Below are 17124 nucleotides of genomic sequence, written 5' to 3'. Positions count from 1 at the left end.
TTGTCACACGCGAATGAACATGCCTTGTGTGTGAGGACACGCCCGGACACGCCCGAAGATAGGACATGCCGCAATTTCTTTCTGCATTGCGGGAAAAACCTCGCTCATGTGTATGACCTCATTCAAAAGAATGGGGTTCACATTCGTGTTAGATTTGTGTGTTTCGCCACGCACAAATCTCGTGCGATTTTTCTCGGCCGCATGAAACCGGCCTAAATGCTGCAGATTGTCCTCACAGGAACACTCCCTCTAAACAGCTCCGTGGTCCGGTTGGATTCACGGCGCCATATCGCGCTCACCAGTGCTGCGCCGGTGCGCCCCCTGGGTTTAATGGACAGTTTCTATCCTCTGATGAAATCCCGCGCAGGCGCTGCATCAAAGGGTACCGAAGCTGGCTTACTAACGGGGTAAACATGATTCCGGCGCACGAATATCAGCACTATTACAGGCATAGCTCGGACTGCAGAGGAAACACCTGATGACTGGTTCCCCTTTAACCCCTTAGGGACAGGGCCTCCTTCTCCTCCCCAATTCTTGTTTTTTTTTCTCCCTCCTTTTAAAAAATCCTAACTCCTTTATTTATCCATCGACGTCGCTGTATGAGGGCTTGTTTTTTGCGGGACGAGTTGTATTTTTCAATGGTACTGTTTAACGTAGTGAAAAACATTTTAAAAAATTTAAGTGAAACGTTAAAAAATGACATTCCGCCATCTTTGGGTGCGTCCTGCTTTCACAAACTGCAACAAAAATGACCTGATCGCTTTATTCTATGGGTCAGTACGATTACTACGATACTACAATATTTTTTTAAATTCTTTTCTGCCGCCATCTTCTGACAGCCATAACTTTAAAAACATTTCTGTTGACATAGTTGTGCGAGGGCTCATTTTTTTTGCAGGACTTCTTTTAGTTTCTATTGGTACAATTTTGGAGTGCATACGACTTTTTTTTATCCCTTTTTATTACATTTTTTCTTGGAGACGAGGTGACCAAAAAAGCGCAATTCTGGTATTTTTTTTTTTTTTTTTTCGATGACGTTCATTGTGCGGGGTAAATAATGTGTTACTTTGATGAATCGAACTTTTACGGACATAGCTTTGGATTTTTTAAAATTTAGATTCTTTTGTTATAAATATAGCAAAACGTTTTTTTTCTTTTACTTTTATCTTTTTTTAATAACTAAAAACTTTTTTTTTTTACTTTTTTTTTTTTTTCTAGTCTCCTTAACCCCTTCATGACATGGCCTATTTTGGGCTTAAAGGGGTTGTCCCGAGGCAAACATCAAAATTTTACATTACCCCATTACCCCTGTCACCCCCCCCTGGCATAAAATAGCAATTTAAAGCGGTTTTTAAACCGATTGCTACTCACCGATCTGACGAAATATGAAGTTATAAAAATCTTCTCCCTAAGATGGCCGCCGGTCCTTTCCCAGGGATGCACCGCGGTTTTCTCCCATGGTGCACCGCGGATCTTCTCCCATGGTGCACCATGGGCTCTGTGCGGTCCATTGCCGATTCCAGCCTCCTGATTGGCTGGAATCGGCACACGTGATGGGGCGGAGCTACGATGACGACGCAGTGACCAGCTCTCCGGCACGAGCGGCCCCATTCACCAGGCAGAAGACCGCACAGCGCAAGCGCGTCTAAAAACGCCAGAAGACATCAGAATTAGACGGATCCATGGCGACGGGGACGCTAGCAACGGAGCAGGTAAGTGAATAACTTCTGTATGGCTCATAATTAATGCACAATGTACATTACAAAGTGCATTAATATGGCCATACAGAAGTGTATAGACCCACTTGCTGCCACGAGACAACCCCTTTAAGGACGCAACAATTTTTGGTGGATTTTCTTCTCCATTTATCAAAAGCCATAACTTTTTTATTTTTCCATCGACACGGCCGTATGAGGGATTGTTTTTTGCGTGGCGAACTGTAGTTTTTATCGGTGCCACTTTTGGGTACATAGACTATATTGTAAAACTTTTTTTTTATGATAGCAGGGAGAGAAAACGCATCAATTCTGCCATTTTTTATTTTTTTTTACAGCGTTAATCATGCAGCATAAATGAGACATTCCATTCTTTCTGCGGACCGCTACGGTTACAACGATACCAAAATTCTTACTTTTTTTAGGTTTTCCCACTTTTCTGCAATAAAACCCCTTTTTTTTGGAAATCTTTTTTCTATTCTAAATCGCTGCATTCAAAGTCCTGTAACTTTATTTTTTGATGTACGGCGCTCTGTGAGGGCTTATTTTTTGCAAAACGAGCTGTAGTTTTTACTGGTACCATTTTGGGGTAAATACGGCTTTTTTGATCACTTTTATTGCGTTTTTAGTGAGGCAAAATGCAAAAATTAGCATTTTGCCTCAGTTTTTTAGCGGTTTTTTTTTGCGTTTTTTTCCGTGCACAGTCAAAAGCATGTGCATCTTATTGTACACGTCGTTACGGACGCGACAATACCACATATGTAGGGTTTTAATTTTTTTTTAGCTTTTTTTATGCTAATCTGAGAAAAAGCATAGAAAATCGTTTTTTTACTTTTTTTTTTTTTACATTTTTTTTATTCATTTTTTTAATCTTTGTTTTTTTTACAACATTTGTGTCCCCCTGGGGGACTTTAACCACTGCCCTGATGATCGCTGTCATAAGGCATGGCAGAACTACTGCTCTGCCATGCCTTATCGCTTATACAGCGATCATAGGCAAAGGCAATATAGGACGCCAGTGTCTGGCGTCCTGTTACCATGGTGACAGGCCGGGCTCTCGCGATGTTATCGCGAGAGCCGGCCGGAGACACAGAGGGAGTCCGCTCCCTCTGTGAACTCTTTCCCTGCCGCGATGCCCCCCCGCTGTTGCAGCGGGACACCGGCTGTGTTTGACAGCCGGCTCCCGCTGCGGGATAGCGTGGGATCATATGTGATCCCGCTCTAACCCCAGGACGTAAGTTTACGTCCTGTCGCGGGAAGTACCCTGCTGCCAGGACATAAACTTACGCCCTGCAGCGGGAAGGTGTTAAAGGACAAGAGCTTGCAATGCCTTAGCATTACATTATACCACGGTCTGACAGGCAATCTATTAACCCCTTGAGTGGCACGCCCGGCAATTTTCCGGGACGAGCTCCACTGCTCATAGCAACATAGCCCGGAAGATTTCCGGGCTATGTATCACTATGGGAGCTGCAGAGCACAATGCCACAAGCTGTGACATTGTGCTCTGCCTGCACAGACCCACACAGAGCAGTGCAAGGGCTTTGAAAAACCAGCAGAAGATATTGCCGATATGCCGGCAATCTCCTGCACTGGTTTGTTTACAGGTTGCCATAGAGACCATCGGCTTGTCAGAAGCAAGCCGATGGTCTCTGTGGCAGGGAGAGCTGGTTGTTAGCTGTCAGAGGACAGCTAGGTTCTAGCTCTTACAGCAGAGATCAGAGAAAACCTCCGATCTCTGCTGTGTTAACCCTTTACATGCTGCAGTCTATGTGACTGCAGCATGTAAAGGGCTGTCACTGTCGCATGTAAAGGGCTGTCACCATCGGACCCCCGGAATGTGATCAGGGGGTCCTGATGGGTCCCTGTGGAAGTCCCCTAAAGGGACAAAAGAAAAATTATAAAAAAAATTATAAAAACACTTGTCTCCCTTTACTTTGTAAAAAATCAAAAATATAATCACACATGTGGTATCCATGCGTCGTAATGACCCAGAGAAGGAAGTTAATACATTATTTAACCCCTTAATGACATGGCCCCTTTTTTTCTTTTTTCCCCATTTCTTTTTTTCCTCCCCCCTGTTTAAAAAATCACAACTTGTCCCGCAAAAAACAAGCCCTTATATGGCCATGTCAATGGAAAAATGAAAAAGTTATGGCTCTTGAGACGCAACTGCAAAATTAGTTGAAATTCAATGATTAGACCATTTTAAAAAACCTGCCCTGGTGGGCACGACAGGGTGGTAGGAAACCCGCCACTCAAGGGGTTAAGCCACGCCAGAGGCATGACATGATTGTCAAACTGCAATGGCAGCCCTGGGGCCTTTCAGAAGGCCGACTGCTGCTATGGCAACCCCACAGCAAACTGCGACCTCATCATGGGTGGCAGACAGAGACCCCTGAATGTCAATATGGGCATTTAAATGCCGCTGTCAGAATTGACGGCGCATTTAAAGGGCTAACAGCTCTGATCAGCAGCGCTGATTATCAGAGCAGGTGTCAGCTGTAAGAAACAGCCAGCACCCACATTGTTTGGAGCAGTATTCACCTGCGATCCTCCTCCATGCAACCCCAAACCTGTAGGATGTAAATGTACGTTCTGTATCGTTATGGGCAAGAATTCCCGTCAGCCCTAGCATGGCCAAATTCCCGGATATTTGCTCTCTTTTGTGTTTCATCATTGTATTCTCTATTGTATAGTCCTATATAGTAATATTTCACCTCCACTTCTACCAGCAGAGGGAAGACCATGTCTCAGGCTACGTTCCACGCTCCCAGGAGGAAAAGGAAGGTCTACGAGTCCTATGAATCCCCCTTTCCCATCCCGCTATCTCATGATTCTTATATGAAAGATTTCCATATCTGTAAGGGAGAGATTATAAACAATCATGTCATTGTGAGGAGCATAGAGGGCATACAGCTTCTGTATGGAAAGGTAAGGGGATTGGAATGAGAAAGTGCTTCAACAGACTCTATCACCTACTTGTAGCCTTATAAGCTAAGCTTACAGGTAAGTGACCAGCTGAGTCCGGGAATGTAAGTTCTACTTACCTTCCCCGTTGTTGCCCCGGTGTCAGTCCTGGAAGCCACTACTCAGTGTATTGAGTGGCACTGCTAATAATAATAATAATCTTTATTTGTATAGCGCCAACTTATTCCGCAGCGCAGTGGCACTGCTAAGTAGTTTGCCCGTTCTAATTTTATAACGGGTGGACTACTTAGCATTGTTACTCAATGCATTGAGTGACGGCTTTCAGCGCTGACACAGGGGGAGCAGTAAGGGAGGTATAACTTAAATCCCTGGACTCAGTGTGTCACCTACTTTTAGCTTGGCTCTTAGAGTTAAAAGTAGGTGACAGAGTCTCTTTATATTAATTTGTATAATTTGCCCCTTAGGAGTCTTGTGATTCTGTTTTTACACAGAATCGCAAAATTATTATTTTTTTCTTAAAGTGGTTTTCCAGGGAGAATACTACTAGTGACCTATCCTAAGAATAGCTCCTCAATAGTTGATCGGCCAGGTTCCATCACTCAGGACCCTGACCAATCAGCTGAGCGGTTGCATGCTGTGTAGTGGCCGGCGCTTGTAACTGCAGACATGGCTTTCATGGATTTCAATGATGGACCCCGGCCGATCAACTATTGATGAGCTACCTGAGGATAGGTCATTAGTAGTATTCTCCTTGGAAAACCCCTTTAAGATGACAGACATTGCACCGCGGCATATGAAAGAAACAACTTACAAGTGTCCCCATGGCCTGTTCCGCCCCAGCAACGTTAGGAAGCTGCATCTGCATAGTTTTTATGGGTGAGTTGTGGCGGGAGGCTAAAGCGAATCCAGGAGAAGGAGGCTTTACTGTCCGCCCACCCCCATGAGCCTCCCTTTACCACTGCAGCTCTCTAGCTAATCTCCCCACCATCACTGTGGGAAGTTTATGAAGCTCCAAGGATCTGGAACTTTGAACTCGTTTATTCAGGAAGAGACAGGGACAGCGCGCCAACTCGGCAGTAATCATCAATTTGGCAGTGGATACCACATATTTGTGCATCTCGCAATGCACAAATCTTGCTCAATGTTCTCACCTATGTGAAGGCAGCTTAAGGCTGCATTCACACGGGGGGCACGCTATATCAGGTCAAGAAGCTCAGCCGGACACAGATCTCATTAACATGCGTTTTACCCGCAGGTGCAAGGCGATTTCGAGGCAAAAACTTATTGCATCATTTCCGTGAAATTCCGATGCTGCCACGCAAGTTTCTCATGTGATAAAGGATCGGAAGTGTTTCCCATTGATTTTATTAGGAAACCTCGCATTTCACTTGCATGCACATCGCACGCCATATGGGTGCCATGTGATGTAGTTAAGGTCCCATTGAAATCAATGGGCGATGATTTCCGAGGAATGTGAAAAAAATAGAACATACCACAATTTTTTTTGCAGCATTTCAGTGAGAGGAAATATCGCTTCAAAAGAATAGCGTTCATATTCGCACAAAACTCGTGCGAGATTAGCGCTTGTGAAACCGGCCTAAGGCTGGATTCGCACAAACGTATATCGGCTCGGTTTTCATGCCGAGCCTATATACGTTGTCCTCATCTGCAGGGGGGGGGGTGGAAGAGCCAGGAGCAGGAACTGAGCTCCCGTCCCCTCTTTGCTCCTCTCCGCCCCTCTGTACTATTTGCAATGAAAGGAGGCGGGATGGGGGCGGGGCTAAGTTCCATGAATTAGCCCCGTCCCGCCTCTCCTCATTGCAAATAGTGCAGAGGGGCGGAGAGGAGGCAGAGAGGGGGCGGGAGCTCAGTTCCTGCTCCTGGCTCTTCCATCCCCCCCCCCCCCCCCTGCAGATGAGGACGACGTATATCGGCTCGACATGAAAACCGAGCCGATATATGTTTGTGTGAATGCAGCCTTAGGCTGCTGTTGCCAAAGGGTCATGCGGCAAAGACGCAAGCATTTTAGTACAAATTGCTATGTGTTCGGGCATGTGATAGGTATCTGCCTGCGTCAGCACACCCTTAAATGATGGAGGACAATTAGGATAATCACCCCTTGAATATAGCCATAAGACAAGCCCTTCAGAAAATGGGCCGAAGCTTCTTTAAATAATAAGCCATGAATTGTTCTTTTTCTCTCCAGGGATATTTTGGGAAGGGGATTTTGTCACGCAGCAGACCAGAGTACAACATTGCCCAGGAGGAGCTGCGAGGGCGGTGGAAAGGTAAGGTGGATGTTTTTGGTGACTGCAACCTGGAACATAATATTAATAATAATTAGAGATGAGCGAGCATCAAAATGCTCGTTACTCGAGTCGAACTTTCAGTGATGCTCGAGAGTTCGTTTCGAGTAACGAACCCCATTGAAGTCAATGGGCGACTCGAGCATTTTTGTAGATCGCCGATGCTCGCTAAGGTTTTCACTTGTGAAAACCTGGGAAATTCAAGAAAGTGATGGGAATGACACAGAAACAGATAGGGCAGGCGAGGGGCTACATGTTGGGCTGCATCTCAAGTTCCCAGGTCCCACTATTAAGCCACAATAGTGGCAAGAGTGAGACCCCCCCGCACTGTCAGCATAAAGATCGTTCTCCTCTGCCACAGCTGTAACAGCTGGGGCAGAAAAGAACGATGTTAGCCCATTGAATTCAATGGAGCCGGCAATACAGCCGGCTCCATTGAAAGCAATGGGCTGCTGGCGATCGCGGGATGAATTGTCGGGAAGGGCTTAAATATATAAGCCCTTCCCTGCAATTCATCCAGAAATGTGTAAAAATAAAAAAAATATATACTCACCTTGTCCCGGCAGAACGATGTTAGCCCATTGAATTCAATGGTGCCGGCAATACAGCCAGCTCCATTGAAAACAATGGGCTACCGGTGATCGCGGGATGAATTGTCGGAAGGGCTTAAATATATAAGCCCTTCCCTGCAATTCATCGAGAAATGTGTAAAAATAAAAAATATATATATACTCTCCTGGTCCCGGCAGACGGAGTTCAGCGCGGCCGGCGGCAGTCCTCCTGAACTGCTCTGAACAGCTGTGAGTAGTATTCAGCAGCCGGGGATTTAAAATCCCCGCCTGCTGAATGAGCTGCCTCTAATTGGTCACAGCCTGACAAGGTGAGTATATATTTTTATTTTTACATTTCTGGATGAATTGCAGGGAAGGGCTTATATATTTAAGCCCTTCCCGACAATTCATCCCGCGATCGCCGGCAGCCCATTGCTTTCAATGGAGCCGGCTGTATTGCCGGCTCCATTGAATTCAATGGTCAGTGCTCGTTTAATCGAGACGAGTACCGCGTGGTGTTTGTCTCGAGTAACGAGCATCTCGAGCAACCCTAATACTCGAACGAGCATCAAGCTCGGACGAGTATGCTCGCTCATCTCTAATAATAATCTTTATTTGTGTAGCACCAACTTATTCCACAGCGGTTATACAGTATTATATCCATCAGCACAGACTACTGCTATGATGTGCCCTCTCCAGAGTAAAGCCAGGCTCACATGACTGTATGGTAATACGCAGCGTTTTACTGTCGTATGGAACTGCATATCCCTGCTTATTGCCGCATTTTTACTCGCGTATATCTGCACATATACAGCGTATCTTATGCGTGCTGTCCTGCACCGGCTTCCTGGTTTCTTCCTTCTTTTAAATTTCCTTCTCATGTCTCCTAGCAACAATCGTAAAAAACACAGCACATTTGCAATGTAATTGTGTATTGTGAGGGATTAGCGTTAGGATCGTTAGCAACCTGGGCATAAGCAGTCAGAGGCAGTGACACACGGGATACAGTCTGTAGTCCAGGCTTCGCCTGGGTTTATTTCAGTACAAGCAAAGCAAAAACACAGGCCTTAACATCAGGCCAACATAAAGTAGCTCCTGCTCGTCTGAGCACTGACTAGACATAGATCCACCCTGTCTACTCACTTGCAACACAAATACTTATTGCGTACAACCAGCCAGGCTCTCAGACCTGCAAAGGTCTCAGCTCTCTCTTAGGCCCTGTAGGCCCAGGCTTTATAAGGCCTGGTACCAGCCTCACCTGGTACGTGGGAGTGGCCATCCCACCCTTCGCCTTGACCACTCCAGGAAAAGCCGGCCCGGATTATGTGGCTTGGAGCCACTTACACACTACAACGTGTTAGTAACTTAATGTTACTGACACCATACTGCCGGCTTCCTCCACCGAGCCCAGGCTGCTTGGTGGCATGTATCCGCCCAAGTGCTCCCCAAAGCAGCATAAGAGAGCATCCTAGGCGAAATATATCTGCCCTCCAGTACTTTGCCGGTCACTGTCTCACAGTATGCACTGCGTTTCAAACGCGCCCATAGGGAATATTAGGTCTGTATCACACATAATACGTTGTAGAATAGAACATGCTGCTTTTTTTCTTATGCGTGTAACATACACAATAAATATGCGCAAGTGTGAGTGGAACAATGAAAATTAATATACTTTCATTGACACCATTTACAGCGTATTATATGTGCCTACATTACGCACGTTATACGCAATGCAAATATGTTCATGTGAGCCAGGCCACACAGAAACCGAGTGGATCATGACCCGCATGTAACGGCATCTTATCGACGTCTGCAGAGATTATCATTTTCAACAGTTCTGATTGACCTATTCCTATAACTAAGGATTTTTGTGTCACTCAAATTCACAGTCGGCACGAAGAAGGTACTGAAAAACTAAACAGGTTTTCTCTTCTACAGATTCTAAACTTAAATTTCCAGTTATTTCTTCCATCAAGTAAGTATTTATTTGTATATTATATTTATGTTACAGCACACATACTATCAAATTGTTGTTTATACATTGTACCATGTAAGCTAGCCATAGAATCGTTAAAGGGGTTTACCAGTGAAATACTATTGATGGCCTATTATCAGGATAGGTCATCAATAGTTGATCAGCTGCAGTCCGCCGCTCGGGACCCTAACCAATCAGCTGAGTGGGCGTATGCTGTCAGCGCCACAATAACACAGAAGTTGGAGCGCCCTCCCATGTAGTGGCTGGTGCTTGTAACGGCAGGAATGGATCTAATTGAAATCAATGCGAGCCGTGCCTGCAGTTACAAGCGCCAGCCACTATAAGGAGGTCAGCACTGAGGTTTCCGCTCCAACCTCTGAGCTGAAGTCTCTGTGCCGACCTTCCATGTAGTGGCCGGCGCTTGTAACTACGGGCACAGCTCCCATTGATTACATAGGTCATCAATAGTATTTCACTGGAAAACCCCTTTAAATCCATAAAGTTGCAGATACCATCAGCAAGACTTTTGACTATCTGAGACTGTGTTACTTGGTTTCTTCATATCATATAACTGCCATTGAGAATCGATGGCCAACTTGCCCTCTAATGAGAAAATCTGCATGCTTATCTTCTTGAACAGGCCATAGATGTAAGATTTAAACCAGCCATATATCTAAACCGTCAGGTGTATGATTGAACACTGTACCTTTGGCCAATTGCATTACAAAGATCACCAGGTACATTATGGAGGGGTCAAATAAAAGTATAAAAAACAATCTGAGATAAAAATAAAATCTGGCACTTCAGATTTGAAATTTCAGTATTTTGCATAAACGTTAGCTGTTAAAGGGATCGTTCGGGTTGTAAAAACTTAATACCCTATCCTCAGGATCGGGCATCAATATCTGATCAGTTGGTGACCATGGAGCTCTTGCGAACACTGCCGCATCCTCAGTGTTTACATCTGAGTACAATCCTGTTTGAACACAGAACTTTTCACTGAAGCTTTACCCCTGTGAAGTGAATGCAACAATGTTGTAATAGTCAGAGCGGCCCTATGCACAGCGCTGTGTGTGAACAGGATGGTACTCAGATGTAAGCATTGAAGAGGCAGCAACGCTTGTTCGAGCTCCACACCCACTTTAAACAGCACGTGGCCTCCACAAGTCAGATATAGCTCGGGGCCGGATCGGGCCCTGCAGGGGCCCATGAGAGTAGGCCCTGCATGACAGGGTTGTTAGGGAATGGAGCGGGTAGGATAGGGTTAATAAATAATAAAAGTAAGCTGGGGAAAGGAAGGGGGGGGGGACATAGGAGAGTGGGCTATTTATATTTAATTTAATTGGTTAGGGGTTAAGTAAGGGGAGGGGTTAAAAGTACTCATAAAAAGGGTAGTTTGGGCGGGAGCGCCATTTTAAAATCTGGTATTAGCTGTGTGACATACCAGAGTGATATCAGCAGTAAGAAAGAATTGAGACTTACTATGGCTTCGGTTGAGGAAGTGTTAGAGCAGCTGAGGGCAGCAGCGGAGCGCCACCCGGCAGGGTGGCTACAGCAGGAGGTAGCCGGCATGCTGAGCGTTTCAGCGGCAACATCGGGTCCAGCGGCAGAGGCAGGAGCAGCGGCGACGTCTGAGATGAGTGGGAGAGCGCGGCGCGCGCGCAGGGCCCGTCCTCCGACAAGGCTCATAGCGGAGGAGAATGAGCCACTACCCAGGCGCAGGTACAGGAGCCCCTCCGGGGACCCTTTGGCCGGTCGTCCTGCTCCCAGAGCAAAGGGAGCCAGTGATAGACCGGTCAGGAGGAATCCGGCAAGCCGGCCTGGCTTAACGGCTTCTCGCAGGTCCCGCTCTCCTCGGGGGGCGGGGCTAGCGGAGCCTGTAATGAGAGGCACAGGAGAAGCAACGGCTGGTGCCTTGGATGATGTACCGGTCCGGGTGCCAGCCAGGCAGCGTGAGGCGCGCGAGGGGCCATCTGAGGGAGGATCTAGGTGCAGGACGGTCGGCTCAAGGAGAGCAGGGCAGGGTATGGAAGATGACCAGCAACATGAAAATCCGCCCAGGGCAACGGTGCGTTCGGCTGAGCGCACCAGTGAGAGGAGTTTGTCAGGCGACAGTGCAGCTGCAGGACCATCAAGGGGCTTTATCAGGTCGGCCGTTATGGTGCCGACACAGCACGAGCATCCGGGTGGCTCGGGTCGCGTTGAGGACTCCATGGCGTACAGGAGGACGGAGATTCCACAGGATCCGCGCAGTACGGCTGGTGAGCAAATGTTATCATATTTGTCTTTATCGCTAGATAGAAATGCTATGCAGGATAGTAATATATTGCATGATAGGAATGTTATGCAGGATAGTGATGTATTGCATGATAGGAATGTTATGCAGGATAGTGATATATTGCATGATAGAAATGTAATGTCAGAAGTAGTGCGGGGTAGAAGTGTTATGCATTGTAGAAATGTGATGCAAGATAGCAATACAATGCAAGAGAGTGATGTAATCCATGCTGGCGGTAATGTGGGGGTTGGGGGAGTAGGTGATAGAGAAAGGGGGGGCAGCAATGAGGCTGATCTAAGTCAGTTATTGGGTAATGTGCGGGAAATCTTGGTAAGGTGTGAAAGGGGGTTAGCGTCAAGGGGCCTGAGTGGACCATCGCCTGTGGCGGCTTGGCTAGCAAGGGGGGGGGGGCCGGTTCGGCAAATGATGCAGGGACATTAATGCATAGTCAGCCGGTCAGTACAGCATCGGCAACGTCAGGGGTAACAGTCGCCGTTCAGACAGAGAAGGACGGGAATGCAGTGCGGCTTGATGACAAGGCTAAGGGAGAGGTGTATGTGTGCTTTGAGGGTCCTTTGGGGGCACACCTGAAAAAAGAGATCAAAGAAAAGATCTGGCGGGATGAGTACGTGGAGATATTCTCTCTACTCCCGTTGGAAAAATTTAATCTAGAAAAGGGAAAAAGGACGGAATACAAGAAGGAGGAAGAAGAAAAGAGGCGGTGGCGATTGATCCCGCAAACTTTTCAGAATTGGTTACAGGCGTTTGCAATATTGGCGAGCGTTATTGGCGAAAAGAATCCAGAGAATTGTTCAGGTTTATTCTGTTACCTGGACGCCATAGGAGAGGCATACCGCACATACGGGGGGCAAACTTGGCTCCGTTATGACGAACAATTTCGTCAGCGGAAGTCGGTTAGGCCCAGCATCCGATGGGACCATAAGGACATCGGTCTATGGCTTAGAGTGATGGCCCCGGTTAGACACGGGCATCCCTTTCAGGGAGGAGCCGGCACAGCCGGCACAAGTGGGGTTTCTGGGAGCGGACAACAAGGGGGACAAGCAGGAGGTAAAAAGCCAGGAGTTTGCTGGCAATTTAATGAGGGAAAATGTAAATTTGGAGCGACATGCAAGTTCAAGCACGTCTGCTCAGTTTGTGAAGGCGCATCTCACGGCGCCTCTCGGTGCTTCAGAAAGGATAAGGGAAAAGGGGGGGGAAGCAATTGGAAAAGGGATGACACCGGTGAATCTTCAAAGGATGGTCCCCTATCTAAATAGATACCCGGATAAAGAAAAGGGGTTACTTTTGTTTGAAGGTTTTGAACAGGGTTTTAGGATACCGCAACCAAGGCATCAAGTTCCGTTTTCGTTGAAAAACTTGAAGTCGGCGGCGGAGCATAGGGAGGTCGTGCATGAAAAATTGTTTAAGGAGGTTAGTTTAGGTAGAATGGCGGGCCCATTTGAGACCCCGCCTTGGGAGGATTTGGTGGTGTCACCGCTAGGGGTGGTCCCTAAAAAAGAGCCGAACAAATTTCGGCTCATTCATCACTTGTCGTACCCTAAAGGGGCATCAGTAAATGATGGGATCGACCCAGAACTCTGTTCGGTGGTATACACATCGTTTGATGCAGCCGTAAAATGGGTACGCAAGTATGGGATGGGGGCGACGCTAGCGAAAACTGATATTGAATCAGCATTTCGTTTGTTGCCGGTGCACCCAGACAGTTGTCGTTTGCTGGGTTGTTATTGGGAGGGGATGTTTTTTGTAGACAGATGTCTACCAATGGGGTGTTCAGTTTCATGCGCTTACTTTGAAGCGTTCAGTTCTTTTTTGGAGTGGGTGATTTGTGACGTGGCAGGGATTCAGTCTGTCATCCATTACTTAGATGACTTCTTGTGTATAGGGCTGGCAAATAATGATATTTGCAAGAACCTTCTGGACACGGTGCAATGGGTCGCATGTCATTTCGGTGTGCCATTGGCTCCGGAAAAAACGGAAGGCCCTACAACATGTTTGAGTTTTCTAGGAATTGTAATTGACACTGTGGCCATGGAGTGTCGTTTGCCGCCAGAGAAGTTGTCTTCTTTGGAGCACGATCTACTTAAGGTACAGTCAAGCAAAAAAGTGACGCTTAAAGATCTGCAATCCTTATTAGGGAAACTAAATTTTGCCTGCAGGATTATGCCCATGGGGCGAGTCTTTAGTAGAAAAATGGCTAGGGCAACGGCGGGGGTTAAATCTCCTCACCATTTCATTAGGGTCACAAAGGAAATGAAAGCTGACTTGTCAGTTTGGCTGTCATTCCTTGGAAAATATAATGGGCGGTCAATTATGATGGAAAAAAGGGGTGGATAATGTGGATTGGGAACTGTTCACTGATGCTGCAGGGGGCACGGGTTTTGGTGCAATCTTTAGAAAACAATGGTGTGCGGCGGCATGGCCAAAGGAATGGGTGGAAGCAGGTTTGGTTAAAAATCTGGTGGTGTTAGAGTTATTCCCCATTGTCGTGGCAGTGGCAATTTGGGGAGATTGGTTTCGTAATAAAAAAGTTAGGTTTTGTTGTGACAATCTAGGGGTTGTGCAAGCTATCAACGCACTAAGTGCGCACTCGCCCCCAGTGGTGGACTTGTTACGGCATTTGGTTTTGTTGTGTTTGTCACTTAACACATGGATAATTGCTGTGCATGTTCCGGGGATTGAGAACGCCATTGCTGACTCAATTTCTCGCTTTCAGTGGGAGCGTTTTCGAACATTGGTGCCGGATGCAGAGGAGGAAGGAATTCGATGCCCTCAAGAACTTTGGAGTCTGGTAGACGTGCAGCGGAGCACCTTATAAGACGATCTTTAGCTGAGAATACGCGGAAAGCGTATGATTCGGCATGGAAGGAGTGGGAACGTTGGGTGGGAATTTTGGGGGAAGTCCATAGTGATGAAGATAGGACAGGGGCTTTGTTATGGTTATTGAGTGAGGCGTCTAGTAGCGGTTGGTCAGTGGCTAAGGTGGATCGCATTATGGCGGCCATAGCGTTTAATTTTAAATTGCAAGGTTGGAGGGATGTTACTAAAGAGTTTATAGTACGGCAAGCTTTAAAAGGTTTTAGAAGAGGGAAACGGGGAAAAGATGGTAGACGGCCGATATCTTTTGCCGTTTTGGAGAATTTGGGGAAGGCATTGGAGGTGGTTTGTCACAACTCATTTGAATCAAGTTTGTTTAAGGCGGCGTTCTCCTTAGCCTTTTTCGGGGCTTTTCGTATCAGTGAGTTGGTATCACCCAGCACGAAAATGGGGGGCGGTCTGCTGTGCACAGACGTGACGTTATTGAGGGACCAGTTGGAAATTTGGTTGAGAAGCTCCAAGACCGACCAATTAGGAAAAGGGAAAAGGATTGTCCTGGGGTCAGTACCTGGGGCACGTATGTGTCCGGTGGGGTGTGTGAAGAATCTGATGGAAGTTTTGGTAATAAAGGATGGTCCGTTATTGCAGCATAGGAATGGCCTTTACCTATCAAAGTTTCAATTTAGTGCAGTGTTGAAAAAGGCGCTGGAGCAGTTAGGCCTTGAAAGAGTGGGTTATTCGTCCCATTCTTTTAGGATTGGTGCGGCTACAGAGGCTGCAGAATGGGGTTTGAGCCCGTCAGTGGTGCAAAAAATTGGGAGATGGGAATCAAAAAGATACCAAATCTATATTAGACCTGAGGGTTGGTTTAATGATAGAGGATGAGACACACACACACACACAAAAAAAAAAAAAAAACAGTTTTGGGGTATGTATACACATTTGAACGGATATTTTATTATTGGATTCTTTGTGTTTGGTTTTGTCTTGACAGGTCAAGATCCAGCGCTGGTTTGGATCGTCGGCCACTCTTTTGTGTTCTGGGCAGCTGATCGAGCTAAGCTGAGACCAGAAGGCCGTCAGCTTGGGTTTTCAAGGGATGACGCGATTATCCGCTGGATTGGTATGAGGGGCATGATGTGGGGCAGGGTGCTTCCGGAGGTAAAAGGGTTTGTGGAGCTAGACAAGGCACCGGACATCTTAGTGCTGCATGCCGGTGGCAATGACCTGGGTGGAAGACCTGCGAGGGAGATACGCAGGGATATACAGCATGACTTCTTGCGCATGCGAAGGTTATTCCCGGACATGATCATAGTTTGGTCGGAAATCTTGCCTAGGAAAACGTGGCGGATGGCGAGATCAGTAGAAAAGATAAACAAAGCCCGCATTAAAATTAATAGGCACATTTCGAATTTTGTCGTTCGGAATGGAGGGGTAAAGATTCGCCACCATGATCTTGAAGGGGGTTATGGGGGTTACTGGAGGAGTGACGGGGTACACCTCAACGAGGTTGGTACCGATATGTGGACACTGGCGATCCAAGAGGGGATAGAGAGGGCTCTGCGATTGTGGGGGCTGCGCAGACTTAGGGAGTAAGTTCTGCTGGCTGTGGCGGACGGGGGGAGGGGTCCTTGGAGGCTGAGTTGGTATGTTGGGTGAAAGGAAGTATTGGTGGGGACGGCCTCACCGGTATTGTCACCCTGGTGTTATGGTGTTGGGGCTGGTGTGTGGGAGAAGGCCAGGGAAGGGATCCCGGGTGGCCTTAAGATATTTTTGTTCTTCTAGCATCCCGGTGGAGGGGGGCTAGTGGTGTCTCCGAGGCGGGTGACGGCTGGAGGCAAGGTACGGGTTTATTTATTTATTTAACACCAGACCCCCCCTTTGGGTAATTTTGGTATTTTTGGTTGCCTCCAGGGCCTCCCCTCGTATAAAAAGGTTAAAATAATTGTATGTGTTTTTTGTTTAATAAACTTGGCTGCTGTGGCCAAAAATTTCCAAAGAAATCGGTCTCAGTGGTTTATTGTAGTTAAGTAAGGAAGAGAGTGTTTAATAATGGGGGAGTGAGTCTAACATACCCAGGTCATGATAGCTTATCCAAAGGACAGGATGTCAGTTTTTACAACCTGGATAACCCTTTTAACCTCTTAGTGATGTGGCCATTTTTGAACTTGCATTTTGCTTTCTCCTCCCCACTTGCAAAAAATCATAACTTTTTTTTTTTTTTTCTTTTTTATTCCTCAACATAGCTTTCTGTATTTTTGTGGAACGAGTTTGTATTTTTCAGTGGTACTATTTAATGTACTGAAAAGCTTCTAAGTGGAGCGATATGGGAAAAAAAGCAATTCTGACAGCTTTGGGGGCGTCTTGTGTTTATGGTGTACACATTGCGGCAAAAATGTCATGATGACTTTACTCTGTGGGCCAGTACAATCACAACGATAATACATTTATATAGTTTTTTTTTTTCCTTGCACTACTTTTAAAAAATAAAATGTTTTTGGAAAAAAAATATTTGCTGCCTTTTATCTTTCGA

At 46.5% G+C, this 17124-nt stretch overlaps 1 protein-coding gene across 2 annotated transcripts in view; it reads left to right on the top strand.

Moving 5' to 3' along the window:
* TSEN2 (tRNA splicing endonuclease subunit 2) overlaps positions 1–17124 on the top strand; it is a 39815-nt gene that overhangs the window by 774 nt on the left and 21917 nt on the right. For both annotated transcript variants that reach the window (XM_066596477.1, XM_066596476.1), the window contains exons 2-4: positions 4451–4649; positions 6853–6934; positions 9442–9478. In XM_066596477.1, the coding sequence (XP_066452574.1) occupies positions 4451–4649; positions 6853–6934; positions 9442–9478 (318 nt within the window). The remainder of the gene's footprint in view (positions 1–4450; positions 4650–6852; positions 6935–9441; positions 9479–17124) is intronic.

The sequence above is a fragment of the Eleutherodactylus coqui genome, chromosome 3 (genome assembly GCF_035609145.1).
Source record: "Eleutherodactylus coqui strain aEleCoq1 chromosome 3, aEleCoq1.hap1, whole genome shotgun sequence".
NCBI classification, from domain to species: Eukaryota; Metazoa; Chordata; class Amphibia; order Anura; family Eleutherodactylidae; genus Eleutherodactylus; species Eleutherodactylus coqui.
Note: the sequence above shows the minus strand (reverse complement) of the source record. Positions and strands in the feature narration are given on the sequence as shown.